Source organism: Heptranchias perlo, chromosome 40 (assembly GCF_035084215.1).
Source record: "Heptranchias perlo isolate sHepPer1 chromosome 40, sHepPer1.hap1, whole genome shotgun sequence".
NCBI classification, from domain to species: Eukaryota; Metazoa; Chordata; class Chondrichthyes; order Hexanchiformes; family Hexanchidae; genus Heptranchias; species Heptranchias perlo.
Genome location: NC_090364.1, coordinates 13,868,581 through 13,894,295, shown reverse-complemented (window position 1 = coordinate 13,894,295; position 25,715 = coordinate 13,868,581). Strand labels below are relative to the sequence as shown.

At 53.6% G+C, this 25,715-nt stretch overlaps 1 protein-coding gene across 2 annotated transcripts in view; it reads left to right on the top strand.

Annotated features, from left to right (window-relative positions):
* The window catches only part of zc3h7bb (zinc finger CCCH-type containing 7Bb), a 92,376-nt gene that overhangs the window by 55,697 nt on the left and 10,964 nt on the right, over window positions 1-25,715 (top strand). For both annotated transcript variants that reach the window (XM_067974655.1, XM_067974654.1), the window contains exons 14-18: window positions 1,330-1,535; window positions 3,203-3,303; window positions 3,970-4,151; window positions 5,103-5,179; window positions 8,737-8,870. In XM_067974655.1, the coding sequence (XP_067830756.1) occupies window positions 1,330-1,535; window positions 3,203-3,303; window positions 3,970-4,151; window positions 5,103-5,179; window positions 8,737-8,870 (700 nt within the window). The remainder of the gene's footprint in view (window positions 1-1,329; window positions 1,536-3,202; window positions 3,304-3,969; window positions 4,152-5,102; window positions 5,180-8,736; window positions 8,871-25,715) is intronic.

The following is a 25,715-nucleotide window of genomic DNA, read 5'->3' as shown; positions in this document are numbered from 1 at the left end:
TATGTGGCTCGGTGTAATTTGATAACGTTCCTGTGAAGAGCCTTGGGACCTTTTACTACATTAAAGGCGCTGTATAAATGCAAGTTGTTAATTCTATGTAGCACCAGCTGGAGGGGATATTGGCCTTTCTGAAGCTATTCTGGTGGCACAGGGGTGGAGACTCCAATCTCTGAGCCATACAAACCACGAAGGTCCCGGGTTGAATCGCGGATCACCGCTGAGTCAGCTCTACAACTAGGGAGTTGAGAATTGGTAGGAGTTGCTTCTGATCCCGTACAGAGATCCCCACTGGAAGTCCACGCCGGGCGTACAGCTGCTGTCACGGTTTGGCCGCCCGTTACAGAAACTGCCCGACTTCCATTGAAATCAATGGTTTCTGTAACAGGCGGCTAATCCACAACACCAGTTTTACGCCCGGCTGCAAGTTGGAAATCTTACCCTTAAGAGAGGGTGGGACTGGGCTCGGCTGTGATTTCCCCCCTCAGTCTGACAGCCTGCTGACGCTCAGTCAAGAGTCACACGTGAAAAATGGCCACTTGGGCAAAGTGTCAGCCGTGGCTCAGTGGGCAGCACTCTCGCCTCTGAGTCAGAAGGTCGTAGGTTCAAGTCCCACTCCAGAGACCTGAGCACATAATCCAGGCTGACACTCCCAGTGCAGTACTGAGGGAGTGCTGCACTGTTGGAGGTGCCGTCTTTCGGATGAGATGTTGAACCGAGGCCCCGTCTGCCCTCTCAGGTGGACGGAAAATATCCCGGGACACTATCGGAAGAAGAGCAGGGGAGTTCTCCCCGGTGTCCTGGCCGATATTTATCCCTCAACCAACACCTAAAAACAGATTATCTGGCCTTTATCTCATGGCTGTTTGTGGGACTTTGCTGTGTGCAAATTGGCTGCTGCGTTTCCTACATTACAACAGCGACCACTTCAAAGATACTTCATTGGCTGTAAAGCGCTTTGGGACGTCCTGAGGTGCTATATAAATGCAAGTTTGTACTGGCAGGTGACGTCATTTGTGGAACTGTAGCCCAGAAAGGAGTCAATACTTAGAGGAGATTTGTGTTAAAGATCAGCAAAGGTGGGGTCAGACTCAATTGTTATGTATTCCACAGTGGAATAGCCTGCCAGCACTTACTGCCTAAGCTCACACGTGAAGAATAGCCACTTGGCAACGTACTGGAGAGTTGCTGGTGCATGGTCCCGGCAGAAGTCAGTGCCTTCTGGAAAAAGAGACAAGAAAACTGAGGGACTGCAGGAGAAAGGGAACAGATTTGTAATGTGCACCATCATGTAATCATAAAGGTGATGTTCTCCATTTTGTTTATTTACAGATATAGTGAGTAAGGAGGATTGCAAGTATGGGGATCACTGTACGTTTGCTTACTGTCAGGAGGAGATAGATGTTTGGACACTCGAGCGCAAAGGAGCCATAAACCGGGAGCTACTCTTCGATCCACTAGGGGGTGACACAAGGTCCAGCCTCACAGTAGCTAAACTGCTGAAGGAGCATCTCGGCCTCTTCATGTTCCTTTGTGAGGTGAGATGGCGTAGCCCGCCTGGAAGTCGTTTAACAGCAGCTCCTCCTCAGACCAGACAACAATCATCACCCTCCGCACCACTTCATTTACCCAGTTTGGTCACTTTCAAGCCCATGTCGAATCTTACAGCACAGAAGGAGGCCATTTGGCCCATCGTGCCTGTGCCCCTGGAAATGTCCCACTAAAAACAAATCCTTCCTCATCCCGTTTTGCATCCAGTTAAGTGATTGACCCTGCCCTGCGTGCTACCGCTCACATCTGCCTGGCCAACTACCTCAACCTACCCCGTCAATAAATCTCTATAGAAACACAATCTTTAGGATGCTGCTGTCTTGACATTTTTCTATATTTCTCAATATTTTAGCACAAAATCTTTCTCAGTGACAGTTCAATTTCATCCAACTTAAACTCACCCCTTTTAGAAGGCAAACTCACAGGCCGGGGATACCCGTCCACCCTCTGACGAAGATATGACGTTGACAGGCAGGAACAGACCAGCTGGCCCATCAAACCTGCCCCACACTCAAGATGGCTGAAGCATAATGACTAAACATTTCCTCCCTCCTCCCACCGCCCCAGCCGTGTAATCTCCTGGAAGAGGGGCGCGGGGGGGGAAGAGAAAAAACCAAGGGTCAGTAAGGGAAAAGATTCTCTGGAAAATTCCTCTCCGATCCCCTCAGGTGATCAAAATCAGTCCAGGCGATCACACGGACCAATCTATAAAGATACTTACCTTCTATATGATGCAATCTCTGCCCCAGTCAGGAACCGGGTCAGCTCCCTCTTGAAGACAGAGTCAGCACCCACCACACCAGCCGGCACTGTATTCCAGAGACTCACTACTCTCTGGGAATAGAAAAGCCGCCCAACGTCCAGTCTGTTCCCACTCTTGCCCAGGGAAGGCCATTGGAAAGAAGAGGAGAATAATAACTTGCCAGAAAATACACTACTTGTATGTGCTGATTGAATAGTGCGGCAGTTACAGCCTGCACTAAGAATTGTGCCACCCTATGAGGAAATGTTAGAGAAGTTTAACCATCTACACTCCAGAGAGAAGCTTAAGGGGCGACCTTATCGAGGTGTGCAACGTAATAAAACGGTATCAATAAGGTGAATCAGAACATGACCAGGTCAGTGGGACAACAGGACAAAAAAAAAAGTAAATGAGTAAAAAATAAATTTTAGATGTTTGAACTAACTAACCAGGTGAAATAGTGGAGTTAAAGACATTAGTGGAGTTTGGCGTGCAGTTTAATGCCGGCTAGGGGAGCCCAAGTGATAGGGGATAAGCTGTGAAGACGAGATAAACACACGAGGGACAATCGATGTATTTAAGGGGAAGCTAGATAAACACATGAGAGAGAAAGGAATAGAAGGTTATGCTGATAGGGTTAGATGAAGTCGGGCAGGAGGAGGCTCGTGTAGAGCATAAACACCGGCATGGACTAGTTGGGCTGAATGACCTGTTTCTGTGCTGTATATTCTCTGCAAATTGCCTTTTTTTATTCCTGACTTTTTCCTCATGTCCTTTTATTAGTAATTGCCATTTTTAAAGGGCACTATCCTGCACCTCTCTCCCCTTTGATGGGTATGTAAAAATCAGAATCTACTCCTTCATCCCTCTGTCCAACTCATAATGATGCTCAGTCTTTGCTTTCTGTTCCAGGAATGCTTTGACAGCAAGCCCAGGTTAATAAGCAAGAAGATTAAGGACAGCACAGCCTTCTGCTCTAATCCAGAAACTAAGCACAACTTCGAAGAGAATAAGTGAGTACACAAGAAAAACACAGAAGGAGCTCCCTGATGATCTAGTGGATAAAGGTAGCCCAGTATTAAGCCACACAGACGGGAAGGTCCCAGGTTCGAATCCTGGTTTGTGCTGAGTTAACTACTAGCAGTCAGGGCAGCAGCTGGAGTGCTACAAGTTACATCAGTGTCCCGAGCTAAGACGGTGAGAAAAAAATGAGCCAGGCTTTCCGCCCCTCAACACTTTGCAGCGACTCCTCCTGGAAAGTGTGGATGTGGTGACACCGGGCGAGGACAGGACCAGACTGTGATGCCATCTGCAGTCGAATAGTTTGCTGACACTCACTGTCCAAGTTAACATGGCTATTTGGGCAGGGTATTGGAGGACGATTTTAACTTGTGGAATTGGAGCCCAACGAACCTTCGATAGAGTAGAGGAGAAAATTGGCAGAAACTATTTTCTTCTTGTTGAAAAAGTTGATAGATTTTTGTTGGGCAAGGGTATTAAGGGCTATGGAGCCAGGCGGATAGATGGGGTTAAGATACAGATCAACCACGATGGCGGAACAGGCTCGAGGGGCTGAATGGCCTCCTCTTGTTCCTAAAGAGGGATGAAATTGGTTATAAATGTTACTGAAACTTAGCTTTTGCTAGTTATGTAGTTTTCCCTTTGTGGATCTGCCCCAGGTGCCTGGTCCACATGCTGCGCGCCACAACAGTCAAGTACTCCAAGATCCGGCAGTTCCAGGAGCACTGTCAGTTCGATGTGTGTCGCCATGAGGTTCGCTACGGGTGCCTGCGCGAGGACAGCTGTAACTTCGCCCACAGCCTCATCGAGCTCAAGGTCTGGGTGATGCAACAAAGTTCAGGTACACCAAAGAAAAACCATAGCATGTTTTCCATCTCGTATGTCACCTATCTGTATAAAAGTTTGAGAGTGTCCAGTGCAAAGTGTCAAAAGTATTCATTTTTTTTTTAAAAAGTCAGTCATTTTGTACCTTTTTTTCCCCGCCCCTGGAGCTGGAAATTTACAAGCATCCGGCAATCTACAAACAGCAATTAAACTCTGATTGTCCTCAGTTTGTGTTTACTTACAGCAATTAGACACTATGGCCTTAAAGGGACAGGCCTCCAGAATACTACATTGGCCATTACATGCTATAAACATGAAAAACAGCACCTATTGCCTTCATGAGAACAATGACATCCACCAGTTTTTAAAAGAATTATTTAAATTTACCAGTCACATTTTCTGCACCCCCCGCCCCCCCCCCGCCCTTCTCTGTTTGGAAGGGTTGGAAGATCTGGGCTGAAGCCTGGCCAATTGCTGTTTTTGCTAGTCTTGGATCATCCGTTAGGATATTACCAGCTTTTCTCTCCCACTCCCCGGGCGGCATAACCTGCAAAGAATTGACCAAACCTTTCTCAACCCATTGGGTCGAAGATAAATGTCCAGCAGCCCTGGGACTTGAACCCATGACTCAACAAGTCAGTCACAAAACAATTTTTTTTGTGTTTGTTGCCAATGTAAGACATTAGATTTTAGGATGAACTGGAGTGTGTTTCAAGCCAGTGACACATCAATTTGGTTCCTGCCCCTGATTACTAGTCATTGCCCCCTGCCAGAAAGTAAGGACGGGATGGGGCTCGGTGGCGGTGCCTTCCATGGTGGAACCTTCCAACACTCATTGTCAGGTTGCGCACATGAAGACTGGCCAGTTGGGCAACGGGCCAGAGGACTGTTGGCATCCATGTAGTCATCCCCCAGCAAATGAAGCTTCATTATTCCACATGACCCTATTGTCCCCTTTATCTTGCAGGGATCACGCATGATGAGATTATGCAGGAGTCTATGAAGTACTGGCAGAGTTTGGAATCAAATGTGAGCAGAACACAGGTACATTGCAGCCAGTGACGAGGGCGAGAGGCTGGAACCAGTTAATGGTCCTTTTTATCCATAACAACAACACAAACTTGCATTTATATAGCACCTTTAACGTAGTGAAACGTCCCAAGGTGCTTCACAGGAGCGATTAGCAAACAAAATTTGACACCGAGCCACGTAAGGAGTTTTTAGGACAGGTGACCAAAAGGTTGGTCAAAGAGGAAGGTTTTAAGGAGCTTCTTAAAGGGGGAGAGGTTTAGGGAGGGAATTCCAGAGCTTAGAGCCTAGACAGCTGAAGGCACGGTCGCCAATGGTGGAGCGATGAAAATCGGGGAAGCGCAAGAGGCCAGAATTGGAGACTTGCAAACCGCTCTCAAAAGATCCCAGTACGAGGGATTAAGTGAAACCTCAGAATCCAGTAATAAGTAAAGACAACTAGCCCATTCCCAGACGACTGATCCTCGATCCCAGTACTAGGGGTAAAAAGATTCTAAAAAGATTCCGAACTCCTTGCACCAGACTCCCACATAAGGGAATCAAACACTATCTTGGATACCAGATTCAAGTGTTATCAAGGTTTCTCCATCAGGGACTCAGATTATAGGAAATAAGCTAACATACAGCAGAGCCCTCTTAAAATCAATTTTATTACAGACTCAGTGACTGAAATTTGACCTTGATTGGGATTTATTGTAACAATTATGTTGCTGCTATCTTCTATTACTAGTTCACTTAGTGTTTTCATTGCGAGGTGTTTTATTTTCCTTTAAGGAAATAAGTACCTCTATTTCCTTTCCTTCCCCCAACACCGGCCCCCCCGCCCCCCACCCCCGCCTCCTATTTTTGTTCTCTTCACGCACGGCTCGCTGACCCCCACATGACCTGTGCCCAAGATGGCCACTACTCCTTCCAGGTCTCCACCAATGCTGCTCTTCAGCCAGCCGCAAGGGTGCCCTAATGACGGTTATCCCTCCAATTTTCTCTTTCTCTTCCTCTTCGGGAAAGAGCTTCTCCATAGTTGCTTGGCTTGCGGAATTTGCCTACCCCCGTCTTTCGGATGAGATGTTAAACCGAGGCCCCCTCTGCCCTCTCAGGTTTACGTAAAAGATCCCATGGTACTATTTCGAAGAAGAGCAGGGAAGTTCTCCCCGACGTCCTGGCCCAATATTTATCCCTCATTAACATCACTAAAATAGGTTATCTGGTCATTATCATATTGCTGTTTGTGGAACCTTTTCCAATCCTCGCTAGATATAGGGGAGGTACCGGAGGACTGCAAACGTAGTACCATTGTTTAAAAAGGGTACGAGGGAACAGCTGAACAATTATAGGCCGGTAGGTTTACCTCGGTGGTGGACAAACTATTAGAATCAATACTGAGAGATAGGATAAACTGTCACTTGGAAAGGCATGGTTTAATCAGGGATAGTCAGCATGGATTTGTTCAGGGAGGGTCATGCCTTACAAATCTGATTGAATTCTTTGAGGAAGTGATATGGAGGATTAATGAGGGTAGTGCAGTGGATATTGTATACATGGATTTTAGTAAGGCATTTGACAAGGTCCCACATGGCAGACAGGTCAGAAAGATAAAAGCCCATGGGATACAGGGAAATGTGGCGAATTGGATCCAAAATTGGCTCAGTAACAGGAAACAAAGGGTAAAAGTCGATGGATGTCTTTACAAATGGAAATCCGTTTCTAGTGATGTGCCACAGGGCTCAGTGTTGGGTCCCTTGCTGTTTGTGGTATATATTCATGATTTGGACTTGAACATAGAGGGCATGATTGGCAAATTTGCAGACGACACAAAAATTGGCTGTGTAGTTGATAATGAAGAGGATAGCTGTCGACTCCAAGAAGATATCAATGGGTTGGTGGAGTGGGCGGAAAAGTGGCAAATGGAGTTCAACCCAGAGAAGTGTGAGGTAATGCACTTCGGGAGGGCAAAAAGTAAAAGGGAATATGCAGTAAACAGGAATATATTTAGAGGGGTAGAGGAAGTGAGAGACCTTGGAGTGCATGTGCACAGGTCCCTGTGGCAGGGAAGGTGGCAGTACAGGTAGATAAGGTTGTGAAGAAGGCATACGGAATGCTCTCTGTTATTAGCCGAGGTATAGAATACAAAAGCAGGGATGTCATGATGGAACTGTATAAGACGCTGGTCAGGCCACAGCTGGAGTATTGTGCGCAGTTCTGGTCACCACATTACAGGAAGGACGTAATTGGTCTGGAGAGTATGCAGAGAAGATTTACAAGAATGTTGCCAGGGCTTGAAAATTGCAGCCACGAGGAGAGATTGGATAAGCTGGGGTTGTTTTCCTTGGAGCAGAGGAGGCTGAGGGGAGACTTGATTGAGGTGCACAAAATTATGAGGGGCCCAAATAGAGTAGAATGGGAGTACCTGTTTCCCCTAGCGGAGAGTTCAAGAACTAGAGGTCATAGATTTAAGCTGATTGGCGGAAGGATTAGAGGGGACATGAGGAAAAACTTTTTTACCCAGAGGGTGGTGGGTGTATGGAATTCACTGCCCGAATTGATGGTCGAGGCAGGGACCCTCAACTCTTTTTTAAAAAGTACCTGGACCTGCACCTAAAGTGCTGTAAGCTGCAGGGCTACGGACCGGGTGCTGGAAGGTGGGATTAGAATGGGGCACCTGGTTGTTCTTCGTGCCGACGTGGACACGATGGGCCGAATGGCCCCCTTCTGTGCTGTATCTTTTCCATGGTTCTGTGGACCTTGCTGTGCACAATTTGGCTGCTGCATTTCCTACATTACAACAGTGATGACACTTCAAAAATACTTTGTTGGCTCTAAAGTGCTTTAGGATGTCCGGAGGTCATGGAAACCGCTATATAAATGCAAGCCTTTCCTTCTTAACAGCAGTGATTGCACTCCAAAAAATTAATTTGTCGTATTGGGTTAGGCAGGACAAAATTAGGGCCTGCCCCCACCCCACACCCCCTCATCATCCATACACATATCTTTGTCACCTCCAGACTCAACTACTGCAATGCTCTATTTGGCCTCCCATTATCTACCCTGCGTAAACTTCAGCTCATCCAAAACTCTGGCACCTATAACCTATCCCACACCAAACCCTGCTCACCCATCACCCGTGTCTCCGCTGAGGCCACGTGAGGAAAATTACGCAGCGAGTTATTATGAAATGGAATGCACTGCCACTGGAAAGCAGATTCAATAATAACTTTCAAAAGGGAATTGGATAAATAATTGAAGGGGAAAAATTTGCAGGGCTATGGGGAAAGAGCGGGGGAGTGGGACTAATTGGAGAGCTCTTTCAAAGAGCCAGCACAGGAATGATGGGCTGAATGGCCTCCTCCTGTGCTATATCATTCTGTGATTCTATATTCCTCTCTTGCGCGCACAGGCCATTAATTGCACCCGTTTCACTGCCCCAGCTGAGATCAGCTAACTCAACAGACCAGAGATCGAACTGGGGACCTTTCTGCCCTTTATGGCTCTCGGGTGCGGATCTGCTGGCTGTTTTCTGGCTATATTTTGATTGACGGCTCGTCCCTGATGCTCTTGTGTTCTGATTGGTTGAGGTGTCACCTGGAACTGGAAAGGCAAGCTCCCTGGACATGAAGATGAAGTTTGTTTGTGGCCAGTGTTGGAGGAACGGGCAGGTCGTTGAACCAGACCGGAGCCTCAAGTATTGCAGTGCCAAAATACGCCACGGGTCAGTCTGCTTTCTTTCACTTCAAGACTTTTCGTGGGGTGGGTGGGGGACGCATGCAGTTCGTGATGGGGGCGAGTCTGTGATGCAAAGCTGCCTGTGAGCCCTTTAAATTATATACTTGACCAGAGAGGCCATTGGAAGGCCTGTGTGGGAAATGTTGATGCAGCTGGGGGGGTGTTGCTGGGGTTGGAGTTAAGGCATTAAGATGTCTATTTGGAACCTGATAACAATTTCACTACAAATACCCAACACAGGAAACCTGTCCCCTCCCCTGCTTCCTTCCAGTGAAGGACGTTATTCCTCTGCCCATGGCTCATGTTGAAAAACTAATGATTGGAAAACTTATTTTCTCTCCCTGCCTTCCCTCCCGTCCCCTTTTCTCCCCCCTTCCCCTCATCGCATTTAAAAAGTACTTGGATGTGCACTTGAAGTGCCATAAAGTACAAGGCTACGGACCAAGAGCTGGAAAGTGGGATTAGGCTGGATAGCTCTTTTTCGGCCGGCACTGACACAATGGGCCGAATGGCCTCCTCCTGTGCCGTAAATTTCTATGATTCTATGATTTTCTCATCCCTTTCCCTTTTCTTCTCCCTTCCCCTTCTCACTCATCCCAGCTCCCTGACCCCCTTTGTATTGCCCATGTGACCTGAACATCCTCTTCCTCTCTCTCTCTCCCTCTCCCTCTTTTTCTCCCCCACTTTCACTGTTTTCTCTCCCCCCCTCTTTATTTTTCTTCTCCCTCTCTTTCCATCTTTCCCTCTCTTTCCCCTTTTCTCCCCCTCTTTCAGTCACTCTCTCCCCCTCTTTCTGTCACTCTCTTCCCCCCCCTCTTTCTGTCACTCTCTTCCCCCCTTCTTTCTGTCACTCTCTTCCCCCCCTCTTTCTGTCACTCTCTTCCCCCCCTTTTTCTGTCACTCTCTTTCCCCCCCCTCTTTCTGTCACTCTCTTCCCCCCCCTCTTTCTGTCACTCTCTTCCCCCCCCCCTCTTTCTGTCACTCTCTTCCCCCCCTCTTTCTGTCACTCTCTTCCCCCCCCTCTTTCTGTCACTCTCTTCCCCCCCCTCTTTTCTGTCACTCTCTTCCCCCCCCTCTTTCTGTCACTCTCTTCCCCCCCTCTTTCTGTCACTCTCTTCCCCCCCTCTTTCTGTCACTCTCTTCCCCCCCTTTTTCTGTCACTCTCTTCCCCCCCCTCTTTCTGTCACTCACTCCCCCTCTTTCTGTCACTCTCTTCCCCCCCTTTTTCTGTCACTCTCTTCCCCCCCCTCTTTCTGTCACTCTCTTCCCCCCCCTCTTTCTGTCACTCTCTTCCCCCCCCTCTTTCTGCAACTCTTTCCCCCCCCCCTCTTTCTGTCACTCTCTTCCCCCCCCCTCTTTTCTGTCACTCTCTTCCCCCCCCTCTTTCTGTCACTCTCTTCCCCCCCTCTTTCTGTCACTCTCTTCCCCCCCTCTTTCTGTCACTCTCTTCCCCCCCCCCTCTTTCTGTCACTCTCCTCCCCCCCCTCTTTCTGTCACTCTCCTCCCCCCCCCTCTTTCTGTCACTCTCCTCCCCCCCCTCTTTCTGTCACTCTCCTCCCCCCCTCTTTCTGTCACTTTCCTCCCCCCCCTCTTTCTGTCACTCTCTTCCCCCCCTCTTTCTGTCACTCTCTTTCCCCCCCCTCTTTCTGTCACTCTCTTTCCCCCCCCTCTTTCTGTCACTCTCTTCCCCCCCCCCCTTTCTGTCACTCTCTTTCCCCCCCTCTTTCTGTCACTCTCTTTTCCCCCCTCTCTTTCTGTCACTCTCTTTTCCCCCCTCTCTTTCTGTCACTCTCTTTCCCCCCTCTCTTTCTGTCACTCTCTTCCCCCCCCTCTTTCTGTCACTCTCTTCCCCCCCCTCTTTCTGTCACTCTCTTCCCCCCCTCTTTCTGTCACTCTCTTCCCCCCCCCCTCTTTCTGTCACTCTCTTTCCCCCCCCCCTCTTTCTGTCACTCTCTTCCCCACCTCTTTCTGTCACTCTCTTCCCCCCCCCCTCTTTATGTCACTCTCTTCCCCCCCCCTCTTTCTGTCACTCTCTTCCCCCCCTCTTTCTGTCACTCTCTTCCCCCCCCTCTTTCTGTCACTCTCTTCCCCCCCCTCTTTCTGTCACTCTTCCCCCCCTCTTTCTGTCACTCTTCCCCCCCTCTTTCTGTCACTCTTCCCCCCCCTCTTTCTGTCACTCTTCCCCCCCCTCTTTCTGTCACTCTTCCCCCCCCTCTTTCTGTCACTCTTCCCCCCCTCTTTCTGTCACTCTTCCCCCCCCTCTTTCTGTCACTCTTCCCCCCCCCTCTTTCTGTCACTCTTCCCCCCCTCTTTCTGTCACTCTCTTTCCCCCCCTCTTTCACTTTCTGTCACTCTCTTCCCCCCCCCTTTCTGTCACTCTCTTTCCCCCCCTCTTTCTGTCACTCTCTTTCCCCCCCTCTTTCTGTCACTCTCTTCCCCCCCCTCTTTCTGTCACTCTCTTCCCCCCCCTCTTTCTGTCACTCTCTTCCCCCCCTCTTTCTGTCACTCTCTTCCCCCCCTCTTTCTGTCACTCTCTTCCCCCCCTCTTTCTGTCACTCTCTTCCCCCCTCTTTCTGTCAGTCTCTTCCCCCCCTCTTTCTGGCACTCTCTCCCCCCCCTCTTTCTGTCACTCTCTTCCCCCCCTCTTTCTGTCACTCTCTTCCCCCCCTCTTTCTGTCACTCTCTTCCCCCCCTCTTTCTGTCACTCTCTTCCCCCCCTCTTTCTGTCACTCTCTTCCCCCCCCCCTCTTTCTGTCACTCTCTTCCCCCTCCCTCTTTCTGTCACACTCTTCCCCCCCCTCTTTCTGTCACACTCTTCCCCCCCTCTTTCAGTCACTCTCTTCCCCCCCCCTCTTTCAGTCACTCTCTTCCCCCCCCTCTTTCTGTCACTCTCTTCCCCCCCCCCTCTTCTGCAACTCTTTCCCCCCCCCCTCTTTCTGTCACTCTCTTCCCCCCCCCCCCTCTTTCTGTCACTCTCATCCCCACCTCTTTCTGTCACTCTCTTCCCCCCCCCCCTCTTTCTGTCACTCTCTTCCCCCCCACCTCTTTCTGTCACTCTCATCCCCACCTCTTTCTGTCACTCTCATCCCCACCTCTTTCTGTCACTCTCTTCCCCCCCCTCTTTCTGTCACTCTCTTCCCCCCCCCTCTTTCTGTCACTCTCTTCCCCCCCCCTCCTTCTGTCACTCTTCCCCCCCCCCTCTTTCTGTCACTCTTCCCCCCCCTCTTTCTGTCACTCTTCCCCCCCCCTCTTTCTGTCACTCTTCCCCCCCTCTTTCTGTCACTCTTCCCCCCCTCTTTCTGTCACTCTTCCCCCCCTCTTTCTGTCACTCTTCCCCCCCTCTTTCTGTCACTCTTCCCCCCCCTCTTTCTGTCACTCTTCCCCCCCCCTCTTTCTGTCACTCTTCCCCCCCCTCTTTCTGTCACTCTCTTCCCCCCCCCTCTTTCTGTCACTCTCTTCCCCCCCCCTTTCTGTCACTCTCTTTCCCCCCCTCTTTCTGTCACTCTCTTTCCCCCCCTCTTTCTGTCACTCTCTTTCCCCCCCTCTTTCTGTCACTCTCTTTCCCCCCCTCTTTCTGTCACTCTCTTCCCCCCCCTCTTTCTGTCACTCTCTTCCCCCCCCTCTTTCTGTCACTCTCTTCCCCCCCCTCTTTCTGTCACTCTCTTCCCCCCCCTCTTTCTGTCACTCTCTTCCCCCCCCTCTTTCTGTCACTCTCTTCCCCCCCCTCTTTCTGTCACTCTCTTCCCCCCCTCTTTCTGTCACTCTCTTCCCCCCCTCTTTCTGTCACTCTCTTCCCCCCCTCTTTCTGTCACTCTCTTTCCCCCCCTCTTTCTGTCACTCTCTTTTCCCCCCTCTCTTTCTGTCACTCTCTTTCCCCCCTCTCTTTCTGTCACTCTCTTCCCCCCCCTCTTTCTGTCACTCTCTTCCCCCCCCTCTTTCTGTCACTCTCTTCCCCCCCTCTTTCTGTCACTCTCTTCCCCCCCTCTTTCTGTCACTCTCTTCCCCCCCTCTTTCTGTCACTCTCTTCCCCCCCCTCTTTCTGTCACTCTCTTTCCCCCCCCCCTCTTTCTGTCACTCTCTTCCCCCCCACCTCTTTCTGTCACTCTCATCCCCACCTCTTTCTGTCACTCTCATCCCCACCTCTTTCTGTCACTCTCTTCCCCCCCCCCCTCTTTATGTCACTCTCTTCCCCCCCCCTCTTTCTGTCACTCTCTTCCCCCCCTCTTTCTGTCACTCTCTTCCCCCCCCCTCTTTCTGTCACTCTCTTCCCCCCCCTCTTTCTGTCACTCTTCCCCCCCCTCTTTCTGTCACTCTTCCCCCCCCTCTTTCTGTCACTCTTCCCCCCCCCTCTTTCTGTCACTCTTCCCCCCCCCCTCTTTCTGTCACTCTTCCCCCCCTCTTTCTGTCACTCTTCCCCCCCTCTTTCTGTCACTCTTCCCCCCCCTCTTTCTGTCACTCTTCCCCCCCCCCTCTTTCTGTCACTCTTCCCCCCCCCCTCTTTCTGTCACTCTTCCCCCCCCCTCTTTCTGTCACTCTCTTCCCCCCCTCTTTCTGTCACTCTCTTCCCCCCCCCTTTCTGTCACTCTCTTTCCCCCCCTCTTTCTGTCACTCTCTTTCCCCCCCTCTTTCTGTCACTCTCTTCCCCCCCCCTCTTTCTGTCACTCTCTTCCCCCCCTCTTTCTGTCACTCTCTTCCCCCCCTCTTTCTGTCACTCTCTTCCCCCCCTCTTTCTGTCACTCTCTTCCCCCCCTCTTTCTGTCAGTCTCTTCCCCCCCTCTTTCTGGCACTCTCTCCCCCCCCTCTTTCTGTCACTCTCTTCCCCCCCTCTTTCTGTCACTCTCTTCCCCCCCTCTTTCTGTCACTCTCTTCCCCCCCTCTTTCTGTCACTCTCTTCCCCCCTCTTTCTGTCACTCTCTTCCCCCCCCCTCTTTCTGTCACTCTCTTCCCCCTCCCTCTTTCTGTCACACTCTTCCCCCCCCTCTTTCTGTCACACTCTTCCCCCCCTCTTTCAGTCACTCTCTTCCCCCCCCCCTCTTTCAGTCACTCTCTTCCCCCCCCCCCTCTTTCTGTCACTCTCTCCCCCCCCCCCCTCTTCTGCAACTCTTTCCCCCCCCCCCTCTTTCTGTCACTCTCTTCCCCCCCCCCCTCTTTCTGTCACTCTCATCCCCACCTCTTTCTGTCACTCTCTTCCCCCCCCCCCTCTTTCTGTCACTCTCTTCCCCCCCACCTCTTTCTGTCACTCTCATCCCCACCTCTTTCTGTCACTCTCATCCCCACCTCTTTCTGTCACTCTCTTCCCCCCCCTCTTTCTGTCACTCTCTTCCCCCCCCTCTTTCTGTCACTCTCTTCCCCCCCCCTCTTTCTGTCACTCTTCCCCCCCCCCCTCTTTCTGTCACTCTTCCCCCCCCCTCTTTCTGTCACTCTTCCCCCCCCCCTCTTTCTGTCACTCTTCCCCCCCTCTTTCTGTCACTCTTCCCCCCCTCTTTCTGTCACTCTTCCCCCCCTCTTTCTGTCACTCTTCCCCCCCCTCTTTCTGTCACTCTTCCCCCCCCCTCTTTCTGTCACTCTTCCCCCCCCTCTTTCTGTCACTCTCTTCCCCCCCCCTCTTTCTGTCACTCTCTTCCCCCCCCTTTCTGTCACTCTCTTTCCCCCCCTCTTTCTGTCACTCTCTTTCCCCCCCTCTTTCTGTCACTCTCTTTCCCCCCCTCTTTCTGTCACTCTCTTCCCCCCCCTCTTTCTGTCACTCTCTTCCCCCCCCTCTTTCTGTCACTCTCTTCCCCCCCCTCTTTCTGTCACTCTCTTCCCCCCCCTCTTTCTGTCACTCTCTTCCCCCCCTCTTTCTGTCACTCTCTTCCCCCCCTCTTTCTGTCACTCTCTTCCCCCCCCTCTTTCTGTCACTCTCTTCCCCCCCTCTTTCTGTCAGTCTCTTCCCCCCCTCTTTCTGTCACTCTCTTCCCCCCCTCTTTCTGTCACTCTCTTCCCCCCCTCTTTCTGTCACTCTCTTCCCCCCCTCTTTCTGTCACTCTCTTCCCCCCCTCTTTCTGTCACTCTCTTCCCCCCTCTTTCTGTCACTCTCTTCCCCCCCCCCCCTCTTTCTGTCACTCTCTTCCCCCTCCCTCTTTCTGTCACACTCTTCCCCCCCCTCTTTCTGTCACACTCTTCCCCCCCCTCTTTCTGTCACTCTCTTCCCCCCCCCTCTTTCTGTCACTCTCTTCCCCCCCCCTCTTTCTGTCACTCTCTTCCCCCCCTCTTTCTGTCACTCTCTTCCCCCCCCCTCTTCTGCAACTCTTTCCCCCCCCCCTCTTTCTGTCACTCTCTTCCCCCCCCCCCCTCTTTCTGTCACTCTCATCCCCACCTCTTTCTGTCACTCTCATCCCCACCTCTTTCTGTCACTCTCTTCCCCCCCCCTCTTTCTGTCACTCTCTTCCCCCCCCCTCTTTCTGTCACTCTCATCCCCACCTCTTTCTGCCACTCTCATCCCCACCTCTTTCTGTCACTCTCTTCCCCCCCCTCTTTCTGTCACTCTCTTCCCCCCCCTCTTTCTGTCACTCTCTTCCCCCCCCCTCTTTCTGTCACTCTTCCCCCCCCTCTTTCTGTCACTCTTCCCCCCCCTCTTTCTGTCACTCTCTTCCCCCCCTCTTTCTGTCACTCTCTTCCCCCCCTCTTTCTGTCACTCTCTTCCCCCCCTCTTTCTGTCACTCTCTTCCCCCCCTCTTTCTGTCACTCTCTTCCCCCCCTCTTTCTGTCACTCTCTTCCCCCCCCCTCTTTCTGTCACTCTCTTCCCCCCCTCTTTCTGTCACTCTCTCCCCCCCCCCTCTTCTGTCACTCTCTTCCCCCCCCCTCTTTCTGTCACTCTCTTTCCCCCCCCCTCTTTCTGTCACTCTCTTCCCCCCCCCTCTTTCTGTCACTCTCTTCCCCCCCCCCTCTTTCTGTCACTCTCTTCCCCCCCCCTCTTTCTGTCACTCTCTTCCCCCCCCCTCTTTCTGTCACTCTCTTCCCCCCCCTCTTTCTGTCACTCTCTTCCCCCCCCTCTTTCTGTCACTCTCTTCCCCCCCCTCTTTCTGTCACTCTCTTCCCCCCCCTCTTTCTGTCACTCTCTTCCCCCCCCCTCTTTCTGTCACTCTCTTCCCCCTCCCTCTTTCTGTCACTCTCTTCCCCCCCCCCCTCTTTCTGTCACTCTCTTCCCCCCCCCTCTTTCTGTCACTCTCTTCCCCCCCCCCCTCTTTCTGTCACTCTCATCCCCACCTCTTTCTGTCACTCTCATCCCCACCTCTTTCTGTCACTCTCTTCCCCCCCCTCTTTCTGTCACTCTCTTCCCCCCCCCTCTTTCTGTCACTCTCATCCCCACCTCTTTCTGTCACTCTCATCCCCACCTCTTTCTGTCACTCTCTTCCCCCCCCCTCTTTCTGTCACTCTCTTCCCCCCCCCTCTTTCTGTCACTCTCTTCCCCCCCCCTCTTTCTGTCACTCTTCCCCCCCCTCTTTCTGTCACTCTTCCCCCCCCTCTTCTGTCACTCTTCCCCCCCTCTTTCTGTCACTCTCTTCCCCCCCCCTCTTTCTGTCACTCTCTTCCCCCCCCCTCTTTCTGTCACTCTCTTCCCCCCCCTCTTTCTGTCACTCTCTTCCCCCCCTCTTTCTGTCACTCTCTTCCCCCCCTCTTTCTGTCACTCTCTTCCCCCCCTCTTTCTGTCACTCTCTTCCCCCCCTCTTTCTGTCACTCTCTTCCCCCCCTCTTTCTGTCACTCTCTTCCCCCCCTCTTTCTGTCACTCTCTTCCCCCCCCTCTTTCTGTCACTCTCTTCCCCCCCCCTCTTTCTGTCACTCTCTTCCCCCCCCCTCTTTCTGTCACTCTCTTCCCCCCCCCTCTTTCTGTCACTCTCTTCCCCCCCCCTCTTTCTGTCACTCTCTTCCCCCCCTCTTTCTGTCACTCTCTTCCCCCCCTCTTTCTGTCACTCTCTTCCCCCCCTCTTTCTGTCACTCTCTTCCCCCCCTCTTTCTGTCACTCTCTTCCCCCCGTCTTTCTGTCACTCTCTTCCCCCCCTCTTTCTGTCTCTCTCTTCCCCCCCCTCTTTCTGTCTCTCTCTTCCCCCCCCCCCTCTTTCTGTCACTCTCTTCCCCCCCTCTTTCTGTCACTCTCTTCCCCCCCTCTTTCTGTCACTCTCTTCCCCCCCCTCTTTCTGTCACTCTCTTCCCCCCCTCTTTCTGTCACTCTCTTCCCCCCCTCTTTCTGTCACTCTCTTGCCCCCCCTCTTTCTGTCACTCTCTCCCCCCCCTCTTTCTGTCACACTCTTCCCCCCCCTCTTTCTGTCACACTCTTCCCCCCCTCTTTCTGTCACTCTCTTCCCCCCCCTCTTTCTGTCACTCTCTTCCCCCCCCTCTTTCTGTCACTCTCTTCCCCCCCCCCCCTCTTTCTGTCACTCTCTTCCCCCCCCCTCTTTCTGTCACTCTCTCCCCCCCCTTTCTGTCACACTCTCCCCCCCCCCTTTCTGTCACTCTCTCCCCCCCCCTCTTTCTGTCACTCTCTTCCCCCCCTCTTTCTGTCACTCTCTTCCCCCCCTCTTTCTGTCTCTCTCTTCCCCCCCCTCTTTCTGTCTCTCTCTTCCCCCCCCCTCTTTCTGTCACTCTCTTCCCCCCCTCTTTCTGTCACTCTCTTCCCCCCCTCTTTCTGTCACTCTCTTCCCCCCCTCTTTCTGTCACTCTCTTCCCCCCCTCTTTCTGTCACTCTCTTCCCCCCCTCTTTCTGTCACTCTCTTCCCCCCCTCTTTCTGTCACTCTCTTCCCCCCCTCTTTCTGTCACTCTCTTCCCCCCCTCTTTCTGTCACTCTCTTCCCCCCCTCTTTCTGTCACTCTCTTCCCCCCCTCTTTCTGTCACTCTCTTCCCCCCCTCTTTCTGTCACTCTCTTCCCCCCCTCTTTCTGTCACTCTCTTCCCCCCCTCTTTCTGTCACTCTCTTCCCCCCTCTTTCTGTCACTCTCTTCCCCCCCCCCTCTTTCTGTCACTCTCTTCCCCCTCCCTCTTTCTGTCACACTCTTCCCCCCCCTCTTTCTGTCACACTCTTCCCCCCCTCTTTCTGTCACTCTCTTCCCCCCCCCTCTTTCTGTCACTCTCTTCCCCCCCCCTCTTTCTGTCACTCTCTTCCCCCCCCCTCTTTCTGTCACTCTCTTCCCCCCCCCTCTTCTGCACTCTTTCCCCCCCCCTCTTTCTGTCACTCTCTTCCCCCCCCCCTCTTTCTGTCACTCATCCCCACCTCTTTCTGTCACTCTCATCCCCACCTCTTTCTGTCACTCTCTTCCCCCCCCTCTTTCTGTCACTCTCTCCCCCCTCACTCTCTCCCCCCCTCTTTCTGTCACTCTCATCCCCACCTCTTTCTGTCACTCTCATCCCCACCTCTTTCTGTCACTCTCTTCCCCCCCTCTTTCTGTCACTCTCTTCCCCCCCTCTTTCTGTCACTCTCTTCCCCCCCCCTCTTTCTGTCACTCTTCCCCCCCCTCTTTCTGTCACTCTTCCCCCCCCTCTTTCTGTCACTCTTCCCCCCCCTCTTTCTGTCACTCTCTTCCCCCCCCTCTTTCTGTCACTCTCTTCCCCCCCCTCTTTCTGTCACTCTCTTCCCCCTCCCTCTTTCTGTCACACTCTTCCCCCCCCTCTTTCTGTCACACTCTTCCCCCCCCTCTTTCAGTCACTCTCTTCCCCCCCCCTCTTTCAGTCACTCTCTTCCCCCCCCCTCTTTCTGTCACTCTCTCCCCCCCCCCTCTTCTGCAACTCTTTCCCCCCCCCCTCTTTCTGTCACTCTCTTCCCCCCCCCCCTCTTTCTGTCACTCTCATCCCCACCTCTTTCTGTCACTCTCTTCCCCCCCCCCCTCTTTCTGTCACTCTCTTCCCCCCCACCTCTTTCTGTCACTCTCATCCCCACCTCTTTCTGTCACTCTCATCCCCACCTCTTTCTGTCACTCTCTTCCCCCCCCTCTTTCTGTCACTCTCTTCCCCCCCCTCTTTCTGTCACTCTCTTCCCCCCCCCTCTTTCTGTCACTCTTCCCCCCCCCTCTTTCTGTCACTCTTCCCCCCCCTCTTTCTGTCACTCTCTTCCCCCCCCTCTTTCTGTCACTCTCTTCCCCCCCTCTTTCTGTCACTCTCTTCCCCCCCCCTTTCTGTCACTCTCTTTCCCCCCCTCTTTCTGTCACTCTCTTTCCCCCCCTCTTTCTGTCACTCTCTTCCCCCCCCCTCTTTCTGTCACTCTCTTCCCCCCCCTCTTTCTGTCACTCTCTTCCCCCCCCTCTTTCTGTCACTCTCTTCCCCCCCCTCTTTCTGTCACTCTCTTCCCCCCCCTCTTTCTGTCACTCTCTTCCCTCCCTCTTTCTGTCACTCTCTTCCCCCCCTCTTTCTGTCACTCTCTTCCCCCCCTCTTTCTGTCACTCTCTTCCCCCCCTCTTTCTGTCAGTCTCTTCCCCCCCTCTTTCTGTCACTCTCTTCCCCCCCTCTTTCTGTCACTCTCTTCCCCCCCTCTTTCTGTCACTCTCTTCCCCCCCTCTTTCTGTCACTCTCTTCCCCCCCTCTTTCTGTCACTCTCTTCCCCCCCTCTTTCTGTCACTCTCTTCCCCCCCTCTTTCTGTCACTCTCTTCCCCCCCCCCTCTTTCTGTCACTCTCTTCCCCCTCCCTCTTTCTGTCACACTCTTCCCCCCCCTCTTTCTGTCACACTCTTCCCCCCCTCTTTCTGTCACTCTCTTTCCCCCCCCCCTCTTTCTGTCACTCTCTTCCCCCCCCCTCTTTCTGTCACTCTCTTCCCCCCCCCTCTTTCTGTCACTCTCTTCCCCCCCCTCTTTCTGTCACTCTCTTCCCCCCCCCTCTTCTGCAACTCTTTCCCCCCCCCCCTCTTTCTGTCACTCTCTTCCCCCCCCCCCCTTTCTGTCACTCTCATCCCCACCTCTTTCTGTCACTCTCATCCCCACCTCTTTCTGTCACTCTCTTCCCCCCCCCTCTTTCTGTCACTCTCTTCCCCCCCCCTCTTTCTGTCACTCTCATCCCCACCTCTTTCTGTCACTCTCATCCCCACCTCTTTCTGTCACTCTCTTCCCCCCCCTCTTTCTGTCACTCTCTTCCCCCCCCTCTTTCTGTCACTCTCTTCCCCCCCCCTCTTTCTGTCACTCTTCCCCCCCCTCTTTCTGTCACTCTTCCCCCCCCTCTTTCTGTCACTCTCTTCCCCCCCTCTTTCTGTCACTCTCTTCCCCCCCCTCTTTCTGTCACTCTCTTCCCCCCCTCTTTCTGTCACTCTCTTCCCCCCCTCTTTCTGTCACTCTCTTCCCCCTCCCTCTTTCTGTCACACTCTTCCCCCCCCCTCTTTCTGTCACACTCTTCCCCCCCTCTTTCTGTCACTCTCTTCCCCCCCCCTCTTTCTGTCACTCTCTTCCCCCCCTCTTTCTGTCACTCTCTCCCCCCCACCTCTTCTGTCACTCTCTCCCCCCCACCTCTTCTGTCACTCTCTTCCCCCCCCTCTTTCTGTCACTCTCTTTCCCCCCCCCTCTTTCTGTCACTCTCTTCCCCCCCCCTCTTTCTGTCACTCTCTTCCCCCCCCCTCTTTCTGTCACTCTCTTCCCCCCCCTCTTTCTGTCACTCTCTTCCCCCCCTCTTTCTGTCACTCTCTTCCCCCCCCTCTTTCTGTCACTCTCTTCCCCCCCCTCTTTCTGTCACTCTCTTCCCCCCCCCTCTTTCTGTCACTCTCTTCCCCCTCCCTCTTTCTGTCACTCTCTTCCCCCCCCCCCTCTTTCTGTCACTCTCTTCCCCCCCCTCTTTCTGTCACTCTCTTCCCCCCCCACTCTTTCTGTCACTCTCTTCCCCCCCCACTCTTTCTGTCACTCTCTTCCCCCCCCCTCTTTCTGTCACTCTCTTTCCCCCCCCCCTCTTTCTGTCACTCTCTTCCCCCCCCCCTCTTTCTGTCACTCTCTTCCCCCCCCTCTTTCTGTCACTCTCTTCCCCCCCTCTTTCTGTCACTCTCTTCCCCCCCCTCTTTCTGTCACTCTCTTCCCCCTCCCTCTTTCTGTCACTCTCTTCCCCCCCCCTCTTTCTGTCACTCTCTTCCCCCCCCCCTCTTTCTGTCACTCTCTTCCCCCCCCCCTCTTTCTGTCACTCTCTTCCCCCCCCCTCTTTCTGTCACTCTCATCCCCACCTCTTTCTGTCACTCTCATCCCCCACCTCTTTCTGTCACTCTCTTCCCCCCCCTCTTTCTGTCACTCTCTTCCCCCCCCCTCTTTCTGTCACTCTCTTCCCCCCCCCTCTTTCTGTCACTCTCTTCCCCCCCCCCTCTTTCTGTCACTCTCTTCCCCCCCCCTCTTTCTGTCACTCTCTTCCCCCCCCCTCTTTCTGTCACTCTCTTCCCCCCCCCTCTTTCTGTCACTCTTCCCCCCCCTCTTTCTGTCACTCTTCCCCCCCCTCTTTCTGTCACTCTTCCCCCCCTCTTTCTGTCACTCTTCCCCCCCTCTTTCTGTCACTCTCTTCCCCCCCCCTTTCTCTTTCTGTCACTCTCTTTCCCCCCTCTATCTGTCACTCTCTTCCCCCCCTCTTTCTGTCACTCTCTTCCCCCCCTCTTTCTGTCACTCTCTTCCCCCCCGTCTTTCTGTCACTCTCTTCCCCCCCCTCTTTCTGTCACTCTCTTCCCCCCCTCTTTCTGTCACTCTCTTCCCCCCCTCTTTCTGTCACTCTCTTCCCCCCCTCTTTCTGTCACTCTCTTCCCCCCCTCTTTCTGTCACTCTCTTCCCCCCCTCTTTCTGTCACTCTCTTCCCCCCCTCTTTCTGTCACTCTCTTCCCCCCCTCTTTCTGTCACTCTCTTCCCCCCCTCTTTCTGTCACTCTCTTCCCCCCCTCTTTCTGTCACTCTCTTCCCCCCCTCTTTCTGTCACTCTCTTCCCCCCCTCTTTCTGTCACTCTCTTCCCCCCCTCTTTCTGTCACTCTCTTCCCCCCCTCTTTCTGTCACTCTCTTCCCCCCCCCCCTCTTTCTGTCACTCTCTTCCCCCCCCCCCCTCTTTCTGTCACTCTCTTCCCCCCCCCCTCTTTCTGTCACTCTCTTCCCCCCCTCTTTCTGTCACTCTCTTCCCCCCTCTTTCTGTCACTCTCTTCCCCCCCTCTTTCTGTCACTCTCTTCCCCCCCTCTTTCTGTCACTCTCTTGCCCCCCTCTTTCTGTCACTCTCTTCCCCCCCTCTTTCTGTCACTCTCTTCCCCCCCTCTTTCTGTCACTCTCTCCCCCCCCTCTTTCTGTCACACTCTTCCCCCCCCCTCTTTCTGTCACACTCTTCCCCCCCTCTTTCTGTCACTCTCTTCCCCCCCCTCTCTTCTGTCACTCTCTTCCCCCCCTCTTTCTGTCACTCTCTTCCCCCCCCCCCTCTTTCTGTCACTCTCTTCCCCCCCCCTCTTTCTGTCACTCTCTCCCCCCCCTTTCTGTCACTCTCTCCCCCCCCCCTTTCTGTCACTCTCTCCCCCCCCCCTCTTTCTGTCACTCTCTTCCCCCCCTCTTTCTGTCACTCTCTTCCCCCCCTCTTTCTGTCACTCTCTTCCCCCCCTCTTTCTGTCACTCTCTTCCCCCCCTCTTTCTGTCTCTCTCTTCCCCCCCCCTCTTTCTGTCTCTCTCTTCCCCCCCCCTCTTTCTGTCACTCTCTTCCCCCCCTCTTTCTGTCACTCTCTTCCCCCCCTCTTTCTGTCACTCTCTTCCCCCCCCTCTTTCTGTCACTCTCTTCCCCCCCTCTTTCTGTCACTCTCTTCCCCCCCTCTTTCTGTCACTCTCTTCCCCCCCTCTTTCTGTCACTCTCTTCCCCCCCTCTTTCTGTCACTCTCTTCCCCCCCTCTTTCTGTCACTCTCTTCCCCCCCTCTTTCTGTCACTCTCTCCCCCCCCTCTTTCTGTCACACTCTTCCCCCCCCTCTTTCTGTCACACTCTTCCCCCCCTCTTTCTGTCACTCTCTTCCCCCCCCTCTTTCTGTCACTCTCTTCCCCCCCCTCTTTCTGTCACTCTCTTCCCCCCCCCCTCTTTCTGTCACTCTCTTCCCCCCCCCTCTTTCTGTCACTCTCTTCCCCCCCCCTCTTTCTGTCACTCTCTCCCCCCCCTTTCTGTCACTCTCTCCCCCCCCCCTTTCTGTCACTCTCTCCCCCCCCCTCTTTCTGTCACTCTCTTTCCCCCCCCCTCTTTCTGTCACTCTCTTTCCCCCCCCCTCTTTCTGTCACTCTCTTCCCCCCCCCCCTCTTTCTGTCACTCTCTTCCCCCCCCCCCCTCTTTCTGTCACTCTCTCCCCCCCCCTTTCTGTCACTCTCTTCCCCCCCCTCTTTCTGTCACTCTCTTCCCCCCCCCTCTTTCTGTCACTCTCTCCCTCCCCCCCCCTCTTTCTGTCACTCTCTCCCCCCCCCTCTTTCTGTCACTCTCTCCCCCCCCCCTTTCTGTCACTCTCTCCCCCCCCCCCTTTCTGTCACTCTCTCCCCCCCCCTCTTTCTGTCACTCTCTTCCCCCCCCTCTTTCTGTCACTCTCTTCCCCCCCCCCCTCTTTCTGTCACTCTCTTCCCCCCCCCCCTCTTTCTGTCACTCTCTTCCCCCCCCCTCTTTCTGTCACTCTCTTCCCCCCCCCCTCTTTCTCTCACTCTCTCCCCCCCCCTTTCTGTCACTCTCTCCCCCCCCTCTTTCTGTCACTCTCTTCCCCCCCTCTTTCTGTCACTCTCTCCCCCCCCCCTCTTTCTGTCACTCTCTTCCCCCCCCTCTTTCTGTCACTCTCTTCCCCCCCCTCTTTCTGTCACTCTCTTCCCCCCCCTCTTTCTGTCACTCTCTTCCCCCCCTCTTTCTGTCACTCTCTTACCCCCCTCTTTCTGTCACTCTCTTCCCCCCCTCTTTCTGTCACTCTCTTCCCCCCCTCTTTCTGTCACTCTCTTCCCCCCCTCTTTCTGTCACTCTCTTCCCCCCCTCTTTCTGTCACTCTCTTCCCCCCCTCTTTCTGTCACTCTCTTCCCCCCCTCTTTCTGTCACTCTCTTCCCCCCCTCTTTCTGTCACTCTCTTCCCCCCCCTCTTTCTGTCACTCTCTTCCCCCCCTCTTTCTGTCACTCTCTTCCCCCCCTCTTTCTGTCACTCTCTTCCCCCCCTCTTTCTGTCACTCTCTTCCCCCCTCTTTCTGTCACTCTCTTCCCCCCTCTTTCTGTCACTCTCTTCCCCCCCTCTTTCTGTCACTCTCTTCCCCCCCTCTTTCTGTCACTCTCTTCCCCCCCTCTTTCTGTCACTCTCTTCCCCCCCTCTTTCTGTCACTCTCTTCCCCCCCTCTTTCTGTCACTCTCTTCCCCCCCTCTTTCTGTCTCTCTCTTCGCCCCCCCTCTTTCTGTCTCTCTCTTCCCCCCCCCCCTCTTTCTGTCACTCTCTTCCCCCCCTCTTTCTGTCACTCTCTTCCCCCCCTCTTTCTGTCACTCTCTTCCCCCCCTCTTTCTGTCACTCTCTTCCCCCCCTCTTTCTGTCACTCTCTTCCCCCCCCTCTTTCTGTCACTCTCTTCCACCCCTCTTTCTGTCACTCTCTTCCCCCCCTCTTTCTGTCACTCTCTTCCCCACCCTTTTTCTGTCACACTCTTCCCCCCCCTCTTTCTGTCACACTCTTTCCCCCCTCTTTCTGTCACTCTCTTCCCCCCACTCTTTCTGTCACTCTCTTCCCCCCCCTCTTTCTGTCACTCTCTTCCCCCCCCTCTTTCTGTCACTCTCTTCCCCCCCCCCTATTTCTGTCACTCTCTCCCCCCCTTTCTGTCACTCTCTCCCCCCCCCTCTTACTGTCACTCTCTTCCACCCCCCTCTTTCTGTCACTCTCTCCCCCCCCCCTCTTTCTGTCACTCTCTTCCCCCCCCTCTTTCTGTCACTCTCTTCCCGCCCCTCTTTCTGTCACTCTCTTCCCGCCCCTCTTTCTGTCACTCTCTTCCCCCCCCTCTTTCTGTCACTCTCTTCCCCCTCCCTCTTTCTGTCACTCTCTTCCCCCCTCTTTCTGTCACTCTCTTCCCCCCTCTTTCTGTCACTCTCTTCCCCTCCCTCTTTCTGTCACACTCTTCCCCCCCTCTTTCTGTCACTCTCTTCCCCCCCTTTTTCTGTCACTCTCTTCCCCCCCTCCTTCTGTCACTCTCTCCCCCCCCCTCTTCTGTCACTCTCTTCCCCCCCCCCTCTTTCTGTCACTCTCTTTCCCCCCCTCTTTCTGTCACTCTCTTTCCCCCCCTCTTTCTGTCACTCTCTTTCCCCCCCTCTTTCTGTCACTCTCTTTCCCCCCCTCTTTCTGTCACTCTCTTTCCCCCCCTCTTTCTGTCACTCTCTTCCCCCCCCCTCTTTCTGTCACTCTCTTTCCCCCCCCCCCTTTCTGTCACTCTCTTTCCCCCCCTCTTTCTGTCACTCTCTTTCCCCCCCTCTTTCTGTCACTCTCTTTCCCCCCCCTCTTTCTGTCACTCTCTTTCCCCCCCCCCCTTTCTGTCACTCTCTTTCCCCCCCTCTTTCTGTCACTCTCTTTTCCCCCCTCTCTTTCTGTCACTCTCTTTCCCCCCTCTCTTTCTGTCACTCTCTTCCCCCCCTCTTTCTGTCACTCTCTTCCCCCCCTCTTTCTGTCACTCTCTTCCCCCCCTCTTTCTGTCACTCTCTTCCCCCCCCCCTCTTTCTGTCACTCTCTTCCCCCCCCTCTTTCTGTCACTCTCATCCCCACCTCTTTCTGTCACTCTCATCCCCACCTCTTTCTGTCACTCTCTTCCCCCCCCCCTCTTTCTGTCACTCTCTTCCCCCCCCCTCTTTCTGTCACTCTCATCCCCACCTCTTTCTGTCACTCTCATCCCCACCTCTTTCTGTCACTCTCTTCCCA